Source organism: Brassica rapa, unplaced genomic scaffold, assembly GCF_000309985.2.
Source record: "Brassica rapa cultivar Chiifu-401-42 unplaced genomic scaffold, CAAS_Brap_v3.01 Scaffold1063, whole genome shotgun sequence".
In the NCBI taxonomy this organism is placed as follows: Eukaryota; Viridiplantae; Streptophyta; class Magnoliopsida; order Brassicales; family Brassicaceae; genus Brassica; species Brassica rapa.
The window spans coordinates 1-26,205 of NW_022610997.1; the positions used below are offsets into that span (position 1 = coordinate 1).

General features: G+C 41.3%; 1 protein-coding gene, 2 long non-coding RNA genes and 1 other non-coding gene across 4 annotated transcripts; 3 read left to right on the forward strand and 1 right to left on the reverse strand.

Annotated features, from left to right (window-relative positions):
• Positions 1 to 3,075: 3,075 nt before the first annotated feature.
• Positions 3,076 to 3,182, forward strand: LOC117131589. Its single transcript, XR_004454702.1, has one exon. It is a non-coding gene; the product is annotated as a small nucleolar RNA R71 (small nucleolar RNA).
• Positions 3,183 to 9,699: 6,517 nt separating this feature from the next.
• Positions 9,700 to 24,881, forward strand: LOC117131587. Its single transcript, XR_004454700.1, has 2 exons — positions 9,700 to 10,040; positions 24,494 to 24,881. It is a non-coding gene; the product is annotated as an uncharacterized LOC117131587 (long non-coding RNA).
• LOC117131588 lies at positions 11,330 to 14,059 on the forward strand. The gene is made up of 2 exons (XR_004454701.1): positions 11,330 to 11,937; positions 12,827 to 14,059. It is a non-coding gene; the product is annotated as an uncharacterized LOC117131588 (long non-coding RNA).
• LOC117131586 lies at positions 22,155 to 24,433 on the reverse strand. Its single transcript, XM_033283653.1, has 2 exons — positions 23,105 to 24,433; positions 22,155 to 22,480 (listed from the first exon to the last, which is right to left on the reverse strand). The coding sequence occupies exons 1-2, from the start codon at positions 23,226 to 23,228 to the stop codon at positions 22,179 to 22,181; spliced, it is 426 nt and encodes a 141-aa protein (XP_033139544.1). The 5' UTR covers positions 23,229 to 24,433; the 3' UTR covers positions 22,155 to 22,178.
• Positions 24,882 to 26,205: the final 1,324 nt, after the last annotated feature.

Below are 26,205 nucleotides of genomic sequence, written 5' to 3' on the forward strand. Positions count from 1 at the left end.
TGGTGCGATTGTTCTGATGACGGAACAGGGCAACTGATTGTTCTGCTTTCCACTTTCCTCTACACACTCTTCAATACTTGGTACCAACTTCTGCTCGACCTTTCCAGTGGCTCCAGTTTCTTTTCTTTCTCCCCTTCTCCATCACATTAATTCGTTTTTTGTTTTTTTTTTTTTTTTTTTTTTTTTGATGATTGATATGGTGATGTGACGAAGAAGGAGGTAATACATGATCGTTATGAGTGCCACTGGTGGTTCTGATTTCGCGACCATTCTGGTTCTCCACCCCTGCTCTTGCTGCGCAGTTCATTGGTTATGGAGCGGTTGCTCCCTTAATCTGCTTGTTCTCCTTTCTGACATAATTTCTGCAGCAGTAACGAGTAGGAGGCTGCGTTGATCCTTTCCTCTCCGACCTTTTTGCACATATCTGCACATATGACACTGAAAAACAAATGCATGAAGGTGGAATAAAGGCTAAGGTGCAGGGTGGGAACTAGCTAAAGATGAGCTAGCCACTCAGGATCAGCAAGATGGATAAAAAAGGATAAGAAGTCCTGAGTGTGTTCTCGTTTCCCTGATCTAATGCCCATAACAAGAAGAATTTCAGTCAAGATTAGGTTCAAGTAAGGTGGAGTTAAGTCTACCCAGTGTAACCTGATCGGCTGAGAACTTCTGGAGAATCAAGTGAGATATGTCAGGGTGTTCCAGGTCCACATGTGTGTCTTTCGCCACTGCTAAGGTCACTGAATAAGATAACTAAAGCACGAGGTGGTCAGTGATCAACACAGAATAAGGTCCTAATTCCCACAAAGTTTTGACTGACTCAATAAAATCTGACTCAAATTGACCCAAAAGAAAAACAAAAGAAAGAAACGAGTTAGTAAACGACGAAAACCCTCCCCCAGACTTACTTCACAACGTCCCTGGTGTGAAAATAAATCAGAGAGAAGGAGAAAACAAGAATAAATATTTTTTTTTTTGGGTCGAGATACTTACCTGAGTGGAGCAGGCGCTCCATGAAAATTCTGGGGTTCTATCGTCAGATGATCGCCTGGAACAACCGCTCTTTTCAGGGTAGGTTGTTCCGTTTCTGCAACCCAGAATTTTTGAAGTATCTCGAATTTTTTTTTTTTTTTTTTTGCTTTTTGACCTGAAACTCATAAACTAAAACGAAAATGAGTAAACAAAAAACAAACCAAGTTATATTTACACTTACCAGTGGGTTGCCTCCCACCAAGCGCTTGGTTTAAGTCTCTAGCTTGACTTGGTGACTGGGATCAGTCGGGTTGAGCAGGAGGGCCTGTTCGAAACAAGCTCCACAATCAGACATGTTCAGCTTCAAAACCCTGCTCAACAACCCTTTCACAGCAGCTTCCCCTTTCTCTTTCAGCTCATGTGTGAGAAAGCTCTGACTTTAGAGAACGGTTTAGAGGTACCCTTGCACTTTACCTCATACTCAATGGAGTTCTCATCACACTTGAGAGGTATCAAAGTCACTGTAGGATCTCCTTTGACCCTTTTCTTCTGGACTTTCTGTTTCACCCTTGAGTTCCCTCTGAATTTAGTAGGATCAGTGCTAGGATCTTCATCAAAGAACAGTCTGCTCTCACCCTTATCACCATGCTCCTTCTCTGGAACAACCTTCAGCTTTTCTACATCAAACACTGAGATGCGAGAGGCGTGTGATGAGGAAGATCTGGTGGGTACAGCCTTGTAGAAAACTTTCTTGTTGATGTTGGAGAAGCAGACTCTCTTGTTGGGCATATCGATGGTTGCTCCAACAGTAGCCATGAATGTCCTTCCAAATATCAAAGGCATCTCATGATCTTTGTTCATCTCAACAACTGAAACTCAGCAGGAACAATGCATTCCCCTACTTGAACATGAAGGCTGCGGATGGTTCCATATGGGACTGCTCTGGAAGAGTTTGCAAAGGTCAGGGTCAACTGAGAACGCTCAACATCAGCAATACCCAAATCGTCTACAATAGCCTTTGAGATGAGATTCACACAAGAACCAGAGTCACAAAGAGTGTCTTTGAAGGTTGTTCCTGCGATGGAACATGGGAAAACAAACTTTCCAGGATCATCAACCTTAGGCAATACCTTCAGTGCTGGCGTATTCAGTGCTCTGGTATAGAGGACCTTGATCTCCTCTTGAGTCTCTCTACAGTGTTTAAAGAACTGGAGCAATGGACGAATCTGCAGAGCATCTTCGAATGCAAGTTCTTTAGGAAGCCTTCTCACCATCTTGTTAAAACCTATCAGCTGCTCTTCACTAATGGGATCCTTCAGATGTCTAGGTGGAATTGGATAGGGAACCTTGGGAACATAGACTCGAGATGGTGGAGTCTCAGCAGGTTCGCTAGGAGCAGTCACTCCAGAGCTAGCAGACTGCTCTGCTCTCTCTTCTGCGCCTGGAGCAGTCTCAGCAAACGGCTGCTCTATTGCATTACAGTGCTCAGTCCTAGGATTTTTATCAGTTCTTCCAGGGAGCGTCTCTTGTTGCCTCTTGACACTCTCAGCTGTTTGAGCAAGCTGAACATCGATCTTTCTCATATGGATCGCAAGATTGTCATACTTGTTATTCAGCTCAGTGAACATGTTGCCCATCCTGGTGTCAATTTCTGTGGTTACCTGATTCAACACCTTGGCCTGAACCTGCTGACCCTGCAACAGTTGTTGCATCATCATACCCAGACCCTTCAGCTCATCTGGTTGACTGTTCTCGGTAGCTGGAACAACATGCGGATTGCTCTGCGGTTGTCGTTGGTTCTGGTTCTGAATATGCCCGGCTGTAGGTTGCTCCATGCTGAAGACGTGTCCTTGGTTGTTTTTCAGTAGCTGATCAACCTTGGCAGCTAGCTCATCTATTTTCTGGGCGTCAGAACTGTTTCCTTTCTTGGAGCAATCACTCTCCTCTTTCTTATTAGCTGAGCTAGCAGCCATGTTCTCAATCAGCTTAAACGCTCCAGCAGTGGTTTGAGTCATGAAGTCTCCATTGCTCGCAGAGTTTAGAGCACCTTGGTATTTCCAGTCCACTCCATCATAGAAAATGTCCAGGATATAATCATCATCAAACCCATGGTGAGGACATTCTCTGCGATAGTCATTGAAGCGCTCCCATGCGTCGCAGAAAAGCTCATCAGTGAGCTGTCTGAAGGAGGTGATCTTGTTCCTCAATGCAGCTGTTCTCGCCTTAGAGTAGAAATGGCTGAGGAACGCTGATCGGACCTGTTCCCATGAAGTGAGAGAGCCGGTAGGGAGAGAGTTCAACCACCGTGCAGCTTTTCCATCAAGAGAGAATGGGAATAACATGCACGTGATGTAGTCTGGTGGAACACCATTCACGCGAGTGAAACTGCAGACATTTTCGAAGCTCTCAATATGCTCCATTGGAATTTCTGTAGAGAGACCAGAGAACACCTTTCTCTGTACAAGACCGATCAAAGCAGGCTTGATCTCGAAGTCCTGCCTGGTGCAGAGTGGAGGAACAATGGCAGAGCGCGTAGTAGGGATGTTACGGGGGAGGTTTCTCTGCCCGATTGGAACAGTCTGCGCCTGTTGTTCCTGCTGCGCGAGAGCAGCCTGTTCAGCAGCATCCTGCTGAGCTTGGATGGTCTGCTGCATTTGTTGCATCTGCTGCTGCATGAGTGCCATAGCCGCAGCGAGATCATCCTGATTGGCGTGATCACCCATAGTGGTGTCAGTTTGCCTTGGCTGTTGACGATTTGTTCTTTCTAACCTTGCTAGCTCCTGGTTGGTAAATGTAACTAACTCTCCTTGTGCGTTTCTCCGAGTATGTCTACTGGTCATGCACCTGGAACATTAGCTGCAACAAAAAGGATAAGGCAAGTTAGAGGTCTTAGACTAAATAAATAACCGAAAAATAAAGGTAAAAAAATGGTCCCCGGCAACGGCGCCAATTTGATATTACGTGTATACGCACACCAAATAACCTAATGTGCACACTACCACAATCGAATGGTATGTCGATGTAGCACTTTAGGATCGAATCCACAGAGACCAAATCTTACACTTTATCTTTATGGGATCAGAATCAAGCTAAAACAATATGGGGGTTTTAAAGTTGAGGAATCGTAACAAGCAAGTAATAGATTGAATTAAAGTTTTCAGATGATTAAAAATGCTAGCCTAGGGTGGTTTGATCGGGTGTTAAACAAGTGTGAGCCAAACAATTATTCAAGTTTAATTAAGAGAAAGTCTAGAACTCGGATCACTCAAGTAGAACAGCCCACTGTCGTGGTACTGCTCCCTATGCTGATCGATCTTGATACCTAAACTCTCGTTTGGATCAAGATGCGACAACAAGCAATAGAGGTCAAGTCCGATATGTTCACAAAACACCCTAACATCTACTTTCGCTGGTTAGGGATGCAATGCTCATTCAAGTTATGTCTAGCAACCTATAACACTTTTGATGAATAGATTAAACCTAGAATCAGGCACTAAGTGGTTAACTTGATGCAAGCCTTAAGAACAACAATGAATGAAGACAATCGATTTATAACTTATTTATGTCAAGCTCACGGATCTAACACCCTAACACCCTAGACTAAGCAAGCTGACTACTCAGCCATGGAGCAAGAAAACACAGAGACAGAGATATAAAGCAACATGAAATATGACTGAAATAAAGTAATAGGGTTCAGGGGGTTCTTCTCTAAATCGAGAGAGATGGCCTTCTCCCTTTACAAAGTAGCAGAATCTCAAGTCTCCAACTCTAAGGTCAGGTTCTTTGTCTCCAAAACAGCGTAGAATGATAAAGAGAAACAGAAAATATGATATATCAAAGCCACAGGCGGCTGGGAGAGAAAATATGGATAATTAGGGCAAATCCCATAATGATTGTAGTTTCCTTAAACATCTCTGCCGCTGGAACACTCACTCAGAACAGTCATCAAGACTGTTCTGCGTGAAAATCACTAAATTGCACTGTTTTCTGCATCTTTTGTTCCAGCTGGTCCATTTCCCATCCAATGCAACTCCAGACCTGTAATGACTCCAAAAGGAATAGGAAGACTCGATAAAGACTTGAAAACCAATTTAAAAGCATATATACAAGATGTATAAAACACCATATATCAGTATCCAAATCAAGCTTCTCACAAAGTGATTCATCCTGGTTTGATTGGAACGACGATGAAGCTGTGCTATTCCCAAACTGGGAAACTGGAATCACCTGATTTGAAAGTGGGATAACTTCTTCATCCCAACTCCTATGAGACTTATTCAACTTCCTGGTGATTCTCCCCCACTTTATGTATCCAAATCATGCTTCTCACAAAGTGATTCATCCTGGTTTGATTGGAATGACGATGAAGCTGTGCTATTCCCAAACTGGGAAACTGGAATCACCTGATTTGAATGTGGGATAACTTCTTCTTGCCAACTCCTATGAAATTTATTCAACTTCCGGGTGATTCTCCACCACTTTATGTATCCAAATCAAGCTTCTCACAAAGTGATTCATCCTGGTTTGATTGGAACGACGATGAAGCTGTGTTATTCCCAAACTGGGAAACTGGAATCACCTGATTTGAAAGTGGGATAACTTCTTCATCCCAACTCCTATGAGATTTATTCAACTTCCTGGTGATTCTCCACCACTTTATGTATCCAAATCAAGCTTCTCATAAAGTGATTCATCCTGGTTTGATTGGAACGACGATGAAGCTGTGCTATTCCCAAACTGGGAAACTGGAATCACCTGATTTGAAAGTGGGATAACTTCTTCATCCCAACTCCTATGAGATTTATTTAACTTCCTGGTGATTCTCCACCACTTTATGTATCCAAATCAAGCTTCTCACAAAGTGATTCATCCTGGTTTGATTGGAACGACGATGAAGCTGTGCTATTCCCAAACTGGGAAACTGGAATCACCTGATTTGAAAGTGGGATAACTTCTTCATCCCAACTCCTATGAGATTTATTTAACTTCCTGGTGATTCTCCACCACTTTATATATCCAAATAATGCTTCTCACAAAGTGATTCATCCTGGTTTGATTGGAACGACGATGAAGCTGTGCTATTCCCAAACTGGGAAACTGGAATCACCTGATTTGAAAGTGGGATAACTTCTTCATCCCAACTCCTATGAGACTTATTCAACTTCCTGGTGATTCTCCCCCACTTTATGTATCCAAATCATGCTTCTCACAAAGTGATTCATCCTGGTTTGATTGGAATGACGATGAAGCTGTGCTATTCCCAAACTGGGAAACTGGAATCACCTGATTTGAATGTGGGATAACTTCTTCTTGCCAACTCCTATGAAATTTATTCAACTTCCGGGTATTTCTCCACCACTTTATGTATCCAAATCAAGCTTCTCACAAAGTGATTCATCCTGGTTTGATTGGAACGACGATGAAGCTGTGTTATTCCCAAACTGGGAAACTGGAATCACTTGATTTGAAAGTGGGATAACTTCTTCTTGCCAACTCCTATGAGATTTATTCAACTTCCTGGTGATTCTCCACCACTTTATGTATCCAAATTAAGCTTCTCACAAATTGATTCATCCTGGTTTGATTGGAACGACGATGAAGCTTTGCTATTCCCAAACTGGGAAACTGGAATCACCTGATTTGAAAGTGGGATAACTTCTTCATCCTAACTCCTATGAGATTTGTTCAACTTCCTGGTGATTCTCCACCCCTTTATGTATCCAAATCAGGCTTCTCACAAAGTGATTCATCCTGGTTTGACTGGAACGACGATGAAACTGTGCTATTCCCAAACTGGGAAACTGGAATCACCTGATTTGAAAGTGGGATAACTTCTTCATCCCAACTCCTATGAGATTTATTCAACTTCCTGGTGATTCTCCACCACTTTATGTATCCAAATAAAGCTTCTCACAAAGTGATTCATCCTGGTTTGATTGGAACGACGATGAAGCTGTGCTATTCCCAAACTGGGAAACTGGAATCACCTGATTTGAAAGTGGGATAACTTCTTCATCCCAACTCCTATGAGATTTATTCAACTTCCTGGTGATTCTCCACCACTTCATGTATCAAAATCAAGCTTCTCACAAAGTGATTCATCCTGGTTTGATTGGAACGACGATGAAGCTGTGCTATTCCCAAACTGGGAAACTAGAATCACCTGATTTGAAAGTGGGATAACTTCTTCATCCCAACTCCTATGAGATTTATTCAACTTCCTGGTGATTCTCCACCACTTAATGTATCAAAATCAAGCTTCTCAAAAAGTGATTCATCCTGGTTTGATTGGAACGACGAAGAAGCTGTGCTATTCCCAAACTGGGAAACTGGAATCACCTGATTTGAAAGTCGGATAACTTCTTCATCCCAACTCCTATGAGATTTATTCAACTTCCTGGTGATTCTCCACCACTTTATGTATCCAAATCAAGCTTCTCACAAAGTGATTCATCCTGGTTTGATTGGAACGACGATGAAGCTGTGCTATTCCCAAACTGGGAAACTGGAATCACCTGATTAGAAAGTGGGATAACTTCTTCATCCCAACTCCTATGAAATTTATTCAACTTCCTGGTGATTCTCCACCACTTTATGTATCCAAATCAAGCTTCTCACAAAGTGATTCATCCTGGTTTGATTGGAACGACGATGAAGCTGTGCTATTCCCAAACTGGGAAACTGGAATCACCTGATTTGAAAGTGGGATAACTTCTTCATCCCAACTCCTATGAGACTTATTCAACTTCCTGGTGATTCTCCCCCACTTTATGTATCCAAATCATGCTTCTCACAAAGTGATTCATCCTGGTTTGATTGGAATGACGATGAAGCTGTGCTATTCCCAAACTGGGAAACTGGAATCACCTGATTTGAATGTGGGATAACTTCTTCTTGCCAACTCCTATGAAATTTATTCAACTTCCGGGTGATTCTCCACCACTTTATGTATCCAAATCAAGCTTCTCACAAAGTGATTCATCCTGGTTTGATTGGAACGACGATGAAGCTGTGTTATTCCCAAACTGGGAAACTGGAATCACCTGATTTGAAAGTGGGATAACTTCTTCATCCCAACTCCTATGAGATTTATTCAACTTCCTGGTGATTCTCCACCACTTTATGTATCCAAATCAAGCTTCTCACAAAGTGATTCATCCTGGTTTGATTGGAACGACGATGAAGCTGTGCTATTCCCAAACTGGGAAACTGGAATCACCTGATTTGAAAGTGGGATAACTTCTTCATCCCAACTCCTATGAGATTTATTTAACTTCCTGGTGATTCTCCACCACTTTATGTATCCAAATCAAGCTTCTCACAAAGTGATTCATCCTGGTTTGATTGGAACGACGATGAAGCTGTGCTATTCCCAAACTGGGAAACTGGAATCACCTGATTTGAAAGTGGGATAACTTCTTCATCCCAACTCCTATGAGATTTATTTAACTTCCTGGTGATTCTCCACCACTTTATATATCCAAATAATGCTTCTCACAAAGTGATTCATCCTGGTTTGATTGGAACGACGATGAAGCTGTGCTATTCCCAAACTGGGAAACTGGAATCACCTGATTTGAAAGTGGGATAACTTCTTCATCCCAACTCCTATGAGATTTATTCAACTTCCTGGTGATTCTCCACCACTTCATGTATCAAAATCAAGCTTCTCACAAAGTGATTCATCCTGGTTTGATTGGAACGACGATGATGAAGCTGTGCTATTCCCAAACTGGGAAACTAGAATCACCTGATTTGAAAGTGGGATAACTTCTTCATCCCAACTCCTATGAGATTTATTCAACTTCCTGGTGATTCTCCACCAGTTAATGTATCAAAATCAAGCTTCTCAAAAAGTGATTCATCCTGGTTTGATTGGAACGACGAAGAAGCTGTGCTATTCCCAAACTGGGAAACTGGAATCACCTGATTTGAAAGTCGGATAACTTCTTCATCCCAACTCCTATGAGATTTATTCAACTTCCTGGTGATTCTCCACCACTTTATGTATCCAAATCAAGCTTCTCACAAAGTGATTCATCCTGGTTTGATTGGAACGACGATGAAGCTGTGCTATTCCCAAACTGGGAAACTGGAATCACCTGATTAGAAAGTGGGATAACTTCTTCATCCCAACTCCTATGAGATTTATTCAACTTCCTGGTGATTCTCCACCACTTTATGTATCCAAATCAAGCTTCTCACAAAGTGATTCATCCTTGTTTGATTGGAACGACGATGAAGCTGTGCTATTCCCAAACTGGGAAACTGGAATCACCTGATTTGAAAGTGGGATAACTTCTTCATCCCAACTCCTATGAGATTTATTCAACTTCCTGGTGATTCTCCCCCACTTTATGTATCCAAATCAAGCTTCTCACAAAGTGATTCATCCTAGTTTGATTGGAATGACGATGAAGCTGTGCTATTCCCAAACTGGGAAACTGGAATCACCTGATTTGAATGTGGGATAACTTCTTCTTGCCAACTCCTATGAAATTTATTCAACTTCCGGGTGATTCTCTGTTGAACTGAAGAGAAGATGGAGCTTGTACAATGATAGGGCAAGCTCTAGAAGATGTCTAGAAGAGTTCAATCAAGCTTCAGAAGTGTTCTGAAGAAGTTATCTTGTGAAGATAAGTCTAGGAAAGACTTAGACTGATCATGTGAGGGCTTTGAAGGAGTTAGAGAGAAGATGGAAGTGTGGTGCAAAGATAGGGCCAAGTCCAGGAGGGACTTAGAAGAGTATTTGGGCGAGTGTGCAAACTTAGGGACTGGCTGTACGGATTTGGTACGGACGTTGTACGGACCGTACGGATCCGTACGGACCGAGACATCCCGAAAGTTCACCAGTGGTGCAGCCCTGGAATGGCTGTCTCTCCCTGGATCACTTGAAGGGGCGTGGGTGGATGAAAGGTGATGGATATGGTCTTCTCCTTAGAGCTATGGATGCTATAAAGATGTTTTTTTTCTGCTCCACAGACACAGGATCACCCTGCTTAGTGTCTAGGATGGATCACAGAGATAATCCTTGCAAACAGAGAATCAAAGACTCGATCTGTATCAAGGTTTGTGGATTGATGTGGGACACAAGAGAGATGGCTCGCCTCCTGATACTCCAAGGCTTCTGATCTGGATATGACACACCAAATCAGAGAACCCAAGCTGGATATTACACACCAGCTGAATTGAGAGAAAACTCAAAACAAAGAAGTTGAAAAAAAAATGTCGATTGATTGATCTCCATGCCAAAACGTGGCTATATATGTTAAAAGAATAAAACTGAAAATCCTAAATTTAAATCAAGATGGTTTAATCTCCTAATCCAATTCGAAATTGGTTAATTTTAAATACTAATCTACCCAAATCTGGTTTACTCTAATTCCTAATTGTCTTTGGTTTAAATTAAATGAAAGCCCAATAAACTAAACCCATTACATTGCAATTAAATCAAACCAACAAGGTGGTTCTTCTTTGGTTTATGATGGGCCACGACTTGAACTTGATTTGGAGTGTCTCCTAATTGTTGAACTGAAGAGAAGATGGAGCTTGTACAATGATAGGGCAAGCTCTAGAAGATGTCTAGAAGAGTTCAATCAAGCTTCAGAAGTGTTCTGAAGAAGTTATCTTGTGAAGATAAGTCTAGGAAAGACTTAGACTGATCATGTGAGGGCTTTGGAGGAGTTAGAGAGAAGATGGAAGTGTGGTGCAAAAATAGGGCCAAGTCCAGGAGGGACTTAGAAGAGTATTTGGGCGAGTGTGCAAACTTAGGGACTGGCCGTACGGATTTGGTACGGACATTGTACGGACCGTACGGATCCGTACGGACCGAGACATCCCGAAAGTTCACCAGTCAACCATTTGAGCATAGTTGAAGTTAGTGCAAAAATAGGGTACTGGTGAAATTCTTAAGAGAAGAAGACAAAGGAGAGGCTGGCGAGTGACAGGCTGGAAAGGAGAGTCTCTTGCTGTAAAGTAAAAAGCAAAAGGAGACCATGTATCTAGCAAAAGAAGTGGGCAGATTCATGGGAGCCTTTAGCTAGCCAATAAGGAGCCAGCCTTCCCTTGACCAGATTCAAATGGACCAATTATCCATCAGGAACAGCACAGCCACGACCAAGACCATCTGTCCATCTCATCCATTCATTTAAATTCAAGTTATAACAGCCCTTAGATTTAGGTTTATGATTGCAAGTTGTAAAGAGCATATATAAGCTCATAAGTGATGTTTTGTAACTCTCAAGTGAGTAAGGGGGTTTCCCTTCTCCTTCTCTAATCTGAAACACTAATCTTCAGTCTCTTATTCTCTCAGTCTCTCTCTAGTCTCTTAAGTCTCTTAAGTCTCTTAATCTCTGTTCTTAAGTCTCTCACATACTCATAAACACTCTCATCAATCCTTTTCTCTATATTACCTAGAACAAGCTCTAATCATTCTTCATTGAAGCTTATACACACACACATACTACCAGAGTAGAGATCTCTTTAAAAATCATATGGTATCAGAGCCAGGTTCATCAGAACCTGAGCTGTAGCTTCCACACAACACCAGCTCTACCCTCAGCTCAAAGCCAAAGCCAAACCTTAAAGACATGTTCATCCGGATCTTGTTTCTTCAAGAGGAAGAAGAAGACTGAAGCCATGGCGTGTACTCCTTGTCTCTCAGCCATCCCTACCTGTCCTAATGAAGATTCTCACGGGAAGCAAAGGTGTATGGAGAGGTTGAGTTATTCTACCTCTATGGTGCCTTGCTTCAAGAGCTGTTTCTCATCTGGTTGCCAAAAGAAAGTCATCTAGAAGTTGGCGTGTTGAAGGCTTGAAGAAATGAGGGGTTATTTGGGTGGGGAATACAAGATGGTGGCCATGAACTGAAGGAGAAAGAGATGGGGGTCAAACCAGGCTCTTAGATTCAACAAAATTCATGGCTGGGTTCATAAAATGCAAAAGGAATCAACCTGGTTCCTTGCTGTAAGCGATTCTATAAACCATCTTGATAATGAGCTTGTGTTGTTGACTGGTTATAATGTGTGATGTGATTGAAAACCTGAGGATTGTTAAAGATTGATAAATTAAAATGTTTAGAATCTGTCCCAGGATACTTTAAGAGCTTTGTTTGGTGACTGAATGTGATTAATATGCTTAGCTTCGTTTCATAGTGATGCTTAGTGTGATTAACTGAATCTGCTTGCATACATGGATTGAAACTGAATTTAAAGCTGTTGCATATAGTCTTGTGGCTGTCTTACATTGAAGCATTAGATTCATGTCTAAAGTGCTGAGTAAAGAAGTTTTTAAAAGTGCCTAAGTAACTTGTCTTGAATCTGTTAGGATCTTGCTTGTACTTAGAGAGCTAGCTTGCAAAGAATAGAACTTGATAATGCCTTGTGTCTATCTGTTGCATTGCTTGTGATATTGGGAATCAAACTTGATGATTTATTAATCAAGTTTTGACATCAATACTATTGAAAATGGTTAAATGCTTAATCTCAGCTCTAAATTAACTTGTCTTGTTAAGATGATAGATTATATTATCTAATCATACTTGCTTTCATGAGTTAGAAACTGATTAAGATTAATGCATACTGCCTTGTTGCTGCCTTGTATTGTTGCATTTAGATTAAAGTCTAAGTTGCATATTAAGGAGTGATTAAAATTGCCTAAATACTTTGACTTGAATTTGATAAGGTCTTGCTTAGTATTTAGAGAATGGTTGATTGCATAGTTAAGAACTTGACATTGTCTTGATTCTATCTAATGTTATAAAGCTTGAGACATTGGTGATCAAACTTGATGAAGTCAAGGATTGATCCCAATGCAATTGTGTTATATCTTGGCTAGAGTTTGAGTGATGTTTCAGGTTCACAAAAGGTGTTCCTAGTTCATCATCAAATCCGAGTTTAAAGAGAAAAAATGGTGTCCATTGTGTGTGCAATGGAGAGTTACTACAAGAAGGGTGAAGCGCAGATGGTTGTAAAACCCACTTGAAGCTCACTGGTCTTCCTACTACCATTGCAAGTAACTGAAGAAGAAGCCAACCGGGTCTAGGCAGTGGCGTGCCTATTCAAGAGGGTGCTCAAACTAAGACAGAGCACTCTTGGCTGTGTGAAGAAGAAGGCTACTCTATCAAGGCGGCCTCTATTGTGAGGTGATTGAAGAAGTAGCTGAAGCATCCACAAGCATTCCATCATGGTGGTGAATTCAGAAGGGTGATTGCAATAAGAGAAGAAGAAGAAGTAAGGATTCAAGTGGTAACTTTGAGAACCATTTCTCATCATCTTAACCAAGGGAGTAAACCTAATCTCATCTATCTTAATATGTCTTGATAGGTTTATCTTCTGATTATACTATGTGCTTTCCCTAATTCCATTAAGAGTTTATAGCCTCTAGTAGAATGTCTAGGCTAATTGCACTGAAATTGTTTTGCTGCTGCATTGTCATATTGATAGTAAATAATGTTTAGAGTCCCAGAATCTCATGTTCTGTTTATTGCATTGTCTTGAGGGTTGTCATAGCTTGAATCATCATGAATGTGTTGTAGAATTGAGTAGAATGTCTCTGCTGCTTGCATCATGATTGATAAGTTATTTTGCATTCATCAGCATATCTCATACTGTCTAAGTTCAATCCTATTGTTATCTGATGCTATTGTCTATGCTTAATCCACCAATGAAAGTCTTGCATCAATTAGAAATTGTCTAAGTTGTTTGCATCATTGGTTTTGATTGAAACTGTTGTGCATAGCCTTAATACTGCGCATGGATTGAACCTGTTGCATTCACATAGCTAAAGCTTTAAGATTGTGCATTCATATAATAATGCATTTAAAAATGAGCCTAAATTGCAAATGTACTGATAAGCTTGCATTGCATTTAGAGAACTTAAAAACAGAACTTGCATTGTCATTATTAGAGATTGAAATCTACTTGTCTACACTCAGTCCAGTTCTGATTGTTGCTATGCCATAGTTAAATCCATCAGTGATGTCTTATAAGCACTTAGAAGTATGTCTAAGCTATTTGAATCATTGGCTTTGATAAAACTAGTGAGCATAAGCATGAATTGAGTCACTCTTGTCGCCTTGATTGCATAAGTATCATCTAGACTTGTGTTCAATTTAGATTTAATCTGTTTCATTCATATAGTTAGTATGTAACCTAATGCAGTCATCTATTGTTGCATTTAAAAAAAAAAAAAAACAAAACTGAATTGATTGTCTTGATTGTCTAGCTTGTTTCAAGTATTATATATTATTGTGGCATTGGTGATCAAACAGGATGGATAATCTTGGTTTGATCCCAATGGGATGATCTGATCTTGCATTGAGTTGTGGTGGTGTTAGGTACACAAGGAATGGGATACATGTAACTCACCAACAACCAAGAATGTAAAGACAAAGGTCTTGTGCCATTGCATATCATCACTAGGACATGTTAGTCCATAATCTACAGGAAGTGTAGTGTGATTGAGTATGCAATGAGAGATGGCCATTGCATAATACCATTGGACATATCTAGTCCTTAGTCTACAGGAAGTGTAGCATGGGTCATTATGCAATGAGAGGTGTGTCTTGTGAGACTCTCTATGGTGATTCAAACACCCTAGTTCCTGGTTAAGGAAGAGAGTAAACTCACAAGAAGAAAGCTATCATGAAAGATGATAGTTATTAGACCATGGAGATGCATAGGATCATCACAAGCTTAGCTCCTTCTAGTCTCGGTTCTAAGCTTGAGGGGGAGTCTTAATGCATATGATCCATGGTCAGTAACAAGTTTTTTGCAAAAGCTTCTACAAGGATCATCAACCGGACCAAGTCAGTGGCGTGTCTAGGCAAGAGGCTGTTCAGAGCAGCCTTGGCGAGTGAGGAGGAAGGCTCTCCATCAATGCGGCTTCAATGAGAGGTGATTGAGGAGAAGCTGATGAATCCATTCTGCCTTTCCAAGAAGTTGATGATGCCATGAAGATGGTGCATTGGCCGAGTTTGGAAACTCACAAAAACACAAGGGAAGTTCCCTTAGACTTTTAAAACTCTTTTCAATCTTTTTCATTCATCTTATTCATTGCTTGTGCTTGAAAAGATACTTAAGATCATTATGATTGAATTGTGAGATTGTGTGCATCAAGTGTGATGCAGGATATTCATTTTCTTGTTTTTGATAGGTACTGATGCACCTTTGGGATAATGTATCAGGTACCATTGCTTGAGCCTCATTAAAGATGTTCCTGGTCAGTTCCCAGCTTCTCTAAGATGGCTGAGAAGTCTGTTGAGAGGGGGAGATCCAAACCAGTTTTATGAAGAGGGCAAGCCGTGTGTGAAGTGTTGATCAGTCTCACTGGTGTTTTGAAGATGATCTGGTCGTGTCCTAGCTTCTCTAAGATGGCTGTGAAGTCAGTTGAGAGGGGGAGACTTCAAACCGGTTCCATGAAGAGGTGAAGCTGAAATGTGAAGTGTGCGCAAAGCTGTGAAGAGTTGCTGCACCTATTAGGCCGTGATCCAGAGCTTCTTGTGTCCAACCATACTGGTTTTAAGGCACAAGAGCTCACTGGCCAATCCCTAGGCTTTGGAGAGCTCTACTCTTTTTCCCTTGCAAGGTTTTGTCCCAATGGGTTTTCCTTGTAAGGTTTTTAATGAGGGAGACTCTTCAGAGTTCCAAGCTTGGCTTAGGATCTCCTAAAGTCAAGCTTGAGGGGGAGTGTTGAACTGAAGAGAAGATGGAGCTTGTACAATGATAGGGCAAGCTCTAGAAGATGTCTAGAAGAGTTCAATCAAGCTTCAGAAGTGTTCTGAAGAAGTTATCTTGTGAAGATAAGTCTAGGAAAGACTTAGACTGATCATGTGAGGGCTTTGGAGGAGTTAGAGAGAAGATGGAAGTGTGGTGCAAAAATAGGGCCAAGTCCAGGAGGGACTTAGAAGAGTATTTGGGCGAGTGTGCAAACTTAGGGACTGGCCGTACGGATTTGGTACGGACATTGTACGGACCGTACGGATCCGTACGGACCGAGACATCCCGAAAGTTCACCAGTCAACCATTTGAGCATAGTTGAAGTTGGTGCAAAAATAGGGTACTGGTGAAATTCTTAAGAGAAGAAGACAAAGGAGAGGCTGGCGAGTGACAGGCTGGAAAGGAGAGTCTCTTGCTGTAAAGTAAAAAGCAAAAGGAGACCATGTATCTAGCAAAAGAAGTGGGCAGATTCATGGGAGCCTTTAGCTAGCCAATAAGGAGCCAGCCTTCCCTTGACCAGATTCAAATGGACCAATTATCCATCAGGAACAGCACAGCCACGACCAAGACCATCTGTCCATCTCATCCATTCATTTAAATTCAAGTTATAACAGCCCTTAGATTTAGGTTTATGATTGCAAGTTGTAAAGAGCATATATAAGCTCATAAGTGATGTTTTGTAACTCTCAAGTGAGTAAGGGTGGGGTTTCCCTTCTCCTTCTCTAATCTGAAACACTAATCTTCAGTCTCTTATTCTCTCAGTCTCTCTCTAGTCTCTTAAGTCTCTTAAGTCTCTTAATCTCTGTTCTTAAGTCTCTCACATACTCATAAACACTCTCATCAATCCTTTTCTCTATATCACCTAGAACAAGCTCTAATCATTCTTCATTGAAGCTTATACACACACACATACTACCAGAGTAGAGATCTCTTTAAAAATCATACTAATGAGCTTTAGATCCTCCACGTCCTGTTAGGCCAGCTAGAAAGCAAGTGGATCAAGATTCTGGCTGCAACTCTCTTTTTGGACCGAAAAAGCCTTATTTCGTCTAGATCCAAATATAGCCCAATCCAGAAACTTCCTGACATGTTTTCCTTGTTCTCCATACATATTTGGACGAGGTGAATGGTATCCATAGCTCCTGTTAAGCTCAGTTGGTTGAATCCTCTTTGTTCAAGCTGTTTCAAGGCAGTACCAACAGTTCTTCTCTTCTCTCTATCCAGAACCTCATAGATCATGCCAATAAGAGTATGATATTGTCCATTAAACTGCACCATGATCAGTCGTATAGCTGACCCATACATTGGCTTCAATCCATTGATTCCAATCCTGATCAGGATCACACCATCCCCTCCTCCTTTAAAAGGATTTGTCCTCAAATCCAAGCTCTGTAGGATGATAGAACCTTGATAATTTAACTCCAAAGTTCCTGACCTGGCCATGAGATATATCATCACCTCTCTAGTCTCTCCAGGATGAAACACAAAGCTCTGCAGTCCTTCTTCATGTCTCAGCAACATCTTGGAACTTTCCTCACTACATGTGGCTTCTAAGGCAGATGATTTCTCCACTTTGTTGAGTTTGCAGTTGAATGCTTCTCTCCAGGATGATCCTACCCACGTCCTGATCATGAACATGAGACCATGTACTCTCAGTTTAACATCCTTCTGGTCAGGTGGTCGTGTGGTTTGGTCCCCATACTCATCCTCCAGTTCTGGCTTCTCTATAACCACCACCAGTTCCTGTTTATCTCTTCTCAGCTTGTTCTGGTCAGTTATGAACCAGATAAAGGACGTGTTACCTCCTGACTCTCCTTCATTCTCTCTGCAAATAGTTTTTATCATACCATTCTCTCTCCCTTTAAAAAGATTTGACCACAAATCTTGTTTTTCAAGAGTGAATGAACCTTGCAAATTGAGCTTGTATGCAGTTGCTTTCTGATCTAGAATTTGTTTATTTCTTCTAACCACACACAAGCTTCCTCCTGGTTCAAAAACAACTTGTTGCAGGCCCTTAACAACTCTCAGATGTTCTCCACTAAGCTGAGCTGAAGACATACCAAAGGTCTGATTAGTAACTCACAAGCTAAAGACTTAAAGTTATCACCTTGCTCAACAGTAGGAAGCACCAATTCAAGAGCTTTAGATGACCCTCCAGGAACTTTTTCTTCTTGTTTTATTTGATCAGGCACGTGGCCACACTCAGCTTCTGCAACTTCTGCCTCCTCCTCTAGTTTTAAACAAAGAGTTGTTGGTTCTGGTTCAGTTTTATGACTCTCCTCAATCTGTTTTATTGGAGAAGCTAATATAGAAGCTTGCAGCTTTTCCTCCTCTTGTTTTAATGATAGAACCGGAACCACAGATCTTCTCTCAGCCGGTTTTAATGACAATTCAGACCAATAGGCAGGCTGATCTAAAGTAGTAAGCTTTGTTGCTGCTTCTGGTTTTAGTTTTGGAAGTTTCCACTGCGAGACAAACCTCTTCTTCATCAAGGTCTTCATCTCCACCCATGAAATAATTTGTGGTTTTTTTTCAAATCTCCTAGTCTGAGAAACTCTCTGCCACCATGAGATGCACTTCCACAGAGTCCATTGACTGCTAGACATACCTTTTTCTTTTCAGTGTAGTATAGGAGTCCAAAGAGAAACTCCATCTTCTTTTCCCAATCAAGGTATGCCTCTGTATCAATCTTCCCATAGAAGAATGGAATTGTAAGCTCTTCTTCATATCCAGACATAGAATACAGTTTGTTAACTGATAAATTTCGTGCTCCCTTGTTAAAACTTCAAACCCTAACCCTCAAGAGGCTCTGATACCACTTGGTGCAGCCCTGGAATGGCTGTCTCTCCCTGGATCACTTGAAGGGGCGTGGGTGGATGAAAGGTGATGGATATGGTCTTCTCCTTAGAGCTATGGATGCTATAAAGATGTTTTTTTTCTGCTCCACAGACACAGGATCACCCTGCTTAGTGTCTAGGATGGATCACTATGAGATTTGTAGAGTTCTCTTCTCTGGTTGTATGTGTGTGTATAAACTCCAATGGAGAAAGATGAGAGCTTGCTCTAGGTAATTTAGAAAGAGAGATTGGTGAGAGTGTTTATGAGAGAATAAGAGACTTAGGAACAGAGATTAAGAGACTGAGAGATTAGGAGAGTAAGAGATTAAAGATTAGGGTTTCAGATTCAAGAACAAGTTTATCATTCATGAAGTGGAGAGGGGAAATCCCCCTTACTCCCTTAATTCTATTACAAACGACATTACTTAGCTTATATATGAGTTTCACACAACTCAGATCATAAACCTAGATCCTAAGGCTGTAAATACAAGATAGAATGGATGGTAAGGATGAGAGAAGACTGGTCTTGATGTTCTGGTTCTTAGCTGGCGACTTGATCCAATGTAAAGGGCTTAGATTGCTTCATTTGAATTGAATGGATAGGATGAGTCAAGGCTGTAAAGGTAAAGCACCTTTACCTTTCCAGCTCATACCAACAGCTCACCTTATCCATTTGAATCTTCCCTTGCCTCTCCAAGAGTCTCCAACGGTCACATGATTCAACCTAAGTCGCGCCCACACATTGCACAACTTGGGCAAGGCTGATCCGGGTAATGGCCGTACTGATAAGGTTGTACGGACGCTGTACGGCCTTGAGGTCCGTACACTCGCCCTATCTTTGCACCATACTTCCATCTTCTCTCTAACTCCTCCAAAACCTTCACATGATCAGTATAAGTCTTTCCTAGACTTAACTTCACAAGATAACTACTTCAGAACACTTCTGAAGCTTGATTGAACTCTTCTAGACATCTTCTAGAGCTTGCCCTATTATTGTACAAGCTCCATCTTCTCTTCAGTTCAACACTCCCCCTCAAGCTTAACTTTAGTTGATCCTAAGTTAAGCTTGGAACTCTGAAGAGTCTCCCTCATTAAAAACCTTACAAGGAAAACCCATTGGGACAAAACCTTGCAAGGGAAAAAGAGTAGAGCTCTCCAAGGCCTAGGGATTGGCCAGTGAGCTCTTGTGCCTTAGAACCAGTGTGGTTGGACACAAGAAGCTCTGGATCGTGGCCTACTAGGTGCAGCAACTCTTCACAGCTTTGCGCACACTTCACACTTCAGCTTCACCTCTTCATGGAACCGGTTTGAAGTCTCCCCCTCTCAACTGACTTCACAGCCATCTTAGAGAAGCTAGGACACGGCCAGATCATTTTCAAAACACCAGTGAGGCTGATCAACACTTCACATACGGCTTGCCCTCTTCATAGAACTGGTTTGGATCTCCCCCTCTCAACAGACTTCTCAGCCATCTTAGAGAAGCTAGGAACTGACCACGAACATCTTTAGTGAGGCTCAAGCCATGGTACCTGATACATTATCCCAAAGGTGCATCAGTACCTATCAAAAACAAGAAAATGAATATCCTGCATCACATTTGATGCACACAATCTCACAATTCAATAATAATCATCTTAAGTATCTTTTCAAGCACAAGCAATGAATAAGATGAATGAAAAAGATTGAAAGGAGTTTTAAAAAGTCTAAGGGAACTTCCCTTGTGTTTTTGTGAGTTTCCAAACTCGACCAATGCACCATCTTCATGGCATCGTCAACTTCTTGGAAAGGCAGAATGGATTCATCAGCTTCTCCTCAATCACCTCTCATTGAAGCCGCATTGATGGAGAGCCTTCTTCCTCACTCGCCAAGGCTGCTCTGAACAGCCTCTTGCCTAGACACGTCACTGACTTGGTCCGGTTGATGATCCTTGTAGAAGCTTTTGCAAAAGACTTGTTACTGACCATGGATCATATGCATTAAGACTCCCCCTCAAGCTTAGAACCGAGACTAGAAGGAGCTAAGCTTGTGATGATCCTATGCATCTCCATGGTCTATAACTATCAGTCTTTCATGATAGCTTTCTTCTTGTGAGTTAACTCTCTTCCTTAACCAGGAACTAGGGTGTTTGAATCACCATAGAGAGACTCACAAGACACACTTCTCATTGCATAATGACCCATGCTACACTTCCTGTAGTCTTTGGACTGTATATGTCCAATGGTATTATGCAATGGCCATCTCTCATTGCATAATCAATCACACTACACTTCCTGTAGATTATGGACTAACATGTCCTAGTGATGATATGCAATGGCACAAGACCTTTGTCTCTACATTCTTGGCTGTTGGTGAGTTACATGTATCACTTTCCTTGTGTACCTAACACCACCACAACTCAATGCAAGATCAGATCATCCCATTGGGATCAAACCAAGATAATTTATCCTGTTTGATCACCAATGCCACAGCAATATATAAACCTTGAAACAAGCTAATCAATAAGGCAAGAACAAGCAGTTTTCAATCTCTAAAATGACAATGCAAGCATTATACAATACATTGACAATTTAGGCTCATTTTTAAATGCATCAATACATGAATGCACAATCTTAAAGCATTAACTACATGAATGCAACAGGTTCAATCCATGAGACATATTAAAGCTATGCACACCAGTTTCAATCAAGCCCAATGATGCAAGCAACTTAGACAATTTCTAATTGATGCTAGACTTTCATTGATGGATTAAACATAAACATTAGCAACAGTACACACTCGGATTGAACTTAGACAATATGAGACATGCTTATGTATGCAAAACAGCTGTTCAAACATGATGCAAGCAGTATAGACATTCTACTCAATTCTACAACACATTCATGCTGATTCAAGCTATGGCAACACACAAGACAATGCAATAAACAAAACATGAGATTCTGGGACTCTAGACACCACTCACAGCACAATAAATAAAGACACAAGCTCTTATTAAGGGTTAGGAGGTTTGCTTACAAACAGGAGATCCGAGCTGATCTCTTGAACCTCCATGGGCACGGTTCACTTGAACTTGGCAGGTTTGAGGCTTGGATTCAGTATCCAACACCTCTCCTTGGTGTGCCCATCCCTCTTGCAATGCTCACTCTCCAAGCATCTCACACCAGAAGCTTATTGAGTAGCTTTCTTCTTCCCTCTACTTCAGCTGGATCACTCCATGATCAGCTTGCAATGGTCTTGGTTTAAATTGCATCACCCTCCTGGTGATGCTCTTCTTTGTATGTCGACTGTCCTCTCTACACTCATCTGATGTGTAGGCTATGGTGACTAAACCACCATGGACAGAACCACAAGTCATCTCTCCATTGTCACAACATCCTCTCTACCCTCTTTGGAGCAGGCTGTGGACTTCCCACAGAATGTTGGCAACAGGCTTCATTTTATCATTCTGTTGTAGTGATAAGGAGGAAACATGTCTTGAACTTTAGCTCTTCAGGTTGGTCATTTGAATCCCCACCACAAGCTTGAGACCGAGAATGGGGGAGATCCAAGCTTGAAATGAGCCTCAATGAACTTCAAGACCAGGAGCACATCACCCTAACAGCTGCGCTTAAATCACTGATCCACCCTTTTGCCTTCAGCTTCAAGTACCCTCAGATCACCGGCCTTCCTCATGGCTTAGGTGGTGACCTTCTTCTTCTTGTGTGTCTTGAACCAGGAGCTCAACAACCTCGTGGCCTGCGCTTCTTAAACCGGCTTCTACACACAAGAACCTTCCCATTGCTCCACACAATGGTTGGTCTTCCGCTTGTATGTCTTGAACCAGGAGCTCAACAACCTCGTGGCCTGCGCTTCTTAAACCAGCTTCTACACACAAGTATCTTCCCATTGCTCCACACAATGGTTCAAGTCTTCCTCTTGTCTTGGATAGGTGGTGAGCAAAGAACACTTCTTGTGAACCTGAAACACCACTCAAACTCCAGCAAAGATAAGACACAAGAGTATTGGGATCAATCCTTGATTAATCATCAAGTTTGATTCCCAATCTCACAAGCATTGCAACAGATTAAAACAAGTCATTTTCAAGTTCTATCTTTGCAAGCAATCTCTCTAAGCACAAGCATTTTCTTTTTCAGTTTATGCAAGCTACTTAGGCATTTTAAAGCTTCTTTACTCAGCATTTAGACATGAATCTCATGCTTCAATGTAAGACAGCCACAAGACTATATGCAACAGCTTTCAATTCGGTTTCAATCCATGTATGCAAGCAGATTCAATCAATCACAACAAGCATCATTATGAACCGGAGATAAGCATATTAACATACCTAGTAATCCTAGTAATACTGTTAAATTACTAGTCTTTTTAAAGCACTTACACAACTGCTAGTAAACTTAGTATAACTAGTACAATGAAAGGATTACTAGGGAACCAAGCTCTTTAAGCATCCTGGGACAGATTCTAAATTCATTTTATTTCATTTAATAATCTTTTAAACAGTCCTCAGGTTTTCAATCACATCACAACATCACAACCAGTCAACAACACAAGCTCATTATCAAGATGGTGTATAGAATCGCTTACAACAAGGAACCAGGTTGATTCCTTTTGCATTTTGTGAAACCGGCCATGACTGTTGTTGGAACTGAGAGTCTAGATCATCACCCACCTCCTTCTCCTTCAGTTCATGGCCACCATCTTGTACCATCAACTCAAAAGATCCCTCCTTTCTTCAGAACATCTAGGCGCCAAGCTCTTGACACCATACTCTTTTTAGCCTGATGTGAAACTTCTCTTGAACAAGGAGCTTTGGAGTCAGGTTAGTTAGGCCTCTCCATACACCTTTGCCTCCAAGGATAATCTCCATCTGAGCAGGTAGAGAACAGGATGAGGAACCAAGGAAACTCGCCAAGCTTCAGCCTTCTTCTTCATAAGGGACTGAACTGGATGGGAAAGCGTCAATGGCTTGATTTTGAGCTGAGGCGTGAGCTGTGGACTTGCGGAAGCTTCAGCTCAGGTTCTGATGAACCTGGCTCTGATACCATATGAGATTTGTAGAGTTCTCTTCTCTGGTTGTATGTGTGTGTATAAACTCCAGTGGAGAAAGATGAGAGCTTGCTCTAGGTAATTTAGAAAGAGAGATTGGTGAGAGTGTTTATGAGAGAATAAGAGACTTAGGAACAGAGATTAAGAGACTGAGAGATTAGGAGAGTAAGAGATTAAAGATTAGGGTTTCAGATTCAAGAACAAGTTTATCATTCATGAAGTGGAGAGGGGAAATCCCCCTTACTCCCTTAATTCTATTACAAACGACATTACTTAGCTTATATATGAGTTTCACACAACTCAGATCATAAACCTAGATCCTAAGGCTGTAAATACAAGATAGAATGGATGGTAAGGATGAGAGAAGACTGGTCTTGATGTTCTGGTTCTTAGCTGGCGACTTGATCCAATGTAAAGGGCTTAGATTGCTTCATTTGAATTGAATGGATAGGATGAGTCAAGGCTGTAAAGGTAAAGCACCTTTACCTTTCCAGCTCATACCAACAGCTCACCTTATCCATTTGAATCTTCCCTTGCCTCTCCAAGAGTCTCCAACGGTCACATGATTCAACCTAAGTCGCGCCCACACATTGCACAACTTGGGCAAGGCTGATCCGGGTAATGGCCGTACTGGATAGGTTGTACGGACGCTGTACGGCCTTGAGGTCCGTACACTCGCCCTATCTTTGCACCATACTTCCATCTTCTCTCTAACTCCTCCAAAACCTTCACATGATCAGTATAAGTCTTTCCTAGACTTAACTTCACAAGATAACTACTTCAGAACACTTCTGAAGCTTGATTGAACTCTTCTAGACATCTTCTAGAGCTTGCCCTATTATTGTACAAGCTCCATCTTCTCTTCAGTTCAACAATCACAGAGATAATCCTTGCAAACAGAGAATCAAAGACTCGATCTGTATCAAGGTTTGTGGATTGATGTGGGACACAAGAGAGATGGCTCGCCTTCTGATACTCCAAGGCTTCTGATCTGGATATGACACACCAAATCAGAGAACCCAAGCTGGATATTACACACCAGCTGAATTGAGAGAAAACTCAAAACAAAGAAGTTGAAAAAAAAATGTCGATTGATTGATCTCCATGCCAAAACGTGGCTACATATGTTAAAAGAATAAAACTGAAAACCCTAAATTTAAACCAAGATGGTTTAATCTCCTAATCCAATTCGAAATTGGTTAATTTTAAATACTAATCTACCCAAATCTGGTTTACTCTAATTCCTAATTGTCTTTGGTTTAAATTAAATGAAAGCCCAATAAACTAAACCCATTACATTGCAATTAAATCAAACCAACAAGGTGGTTCTTCTTTGGTTTATGATGGGCCACGACTTGAACTTGATTTGGAGTGTCTCCTAATGAGCTTTAGATCCTCCACGTCCTGTTAGGCCAGCTAGAAAGCAAGTGGATCAAGATTCTGGCTGCAACTCTCTTTTTGGACCGAAAAAGCCTTATTTCGTCTAGATCCAAATATAGCCCAATCCAGAAACTTCCTGACATGTTTTCCTTGTTCTCCATACATATTTGTATTGAGATGAAGACCAAGGAGAGACAGTAACTGTAGAGTTTTACTGTGGTAACTTTATTTTAACCACAGTAACTACTTGGGAAGTTATCTGATGAGATGAGAAGGTAACTTAGTGAAGAGAAGAGGGTAAACTCGACCTAAGAGGATAAGGAAGGATAAGGGAGCACTTTGACAGCCTGTATGATGCTGGAAAGGAGAGGATGCTTTTACACTAGTGCAAGCATGTGAGAAAGCACAGCCAAGTGATTCAAAAGGAGTTCCAGCCTGTCCTTTGACTACACATGCTTATACATTTCGAAATCCCTTGTTGCTCTCTCTTTATATACTTGTAAACCCTCATCAGTTATTAATTAATGGAGTTTTGAGTCTCTCTCTCTATTCTCTCACTAAAATCTCTTAATCTCTTTAATCTTTTCATCTGATTATCCCTGATTAGTTGAATCATGCTCTAATACACAAAAGTGTATATGGTATCAGAGCCAGGTTGCTAAAAAGGGGAGAGTGTGATTTCGTTTTTTCATAAAGTTCTTGAGTGTTCTTGAGTGTTCTTGGTGTTCTTGAGTTCTGGTCTTTATTATCTGAGTGGTGTGAGATATTCTGATGGATTCAAACTATCTCAACATGGAAATGAAGCACAGATCTAGTACAACCATGGAGCTTGAAGAAGAGAGGGAGGGCGATTGGTCAAGATGGGCAAAGAGAGCTTTGGAAAGCTGTGGGTTATGGAGTAGTCATGGAAAGGGGAAACCTTTCACGGAAATGGCTACTGAAGAAGGTCAGCCAAGAGGTCTGAAGCTGGGAAATGAAGTTGTTCAAGGAAACACTACAAAGAGTGAGATTGAAGCAACTTTAGGCAAGTCTAAGCTTGTGAGAGTCGTTGAGGACAGAGGGGTGATCCGCGGCTTGAGACAAGGAAAGGATGAGTGTTATCAGCTTGTGGGAAGGCTGAGAGAAGTATGGTCAGAGCTAGATGTGGTGAAGACACACACATCAAATCCGAGATGTTGTCAAGAAAGGAGGAAGCAAGATGTGATCTTCAGCTTCCTTATGGAAGAGGTATGTGAACTTGTTAAATATACTTGTGTGTG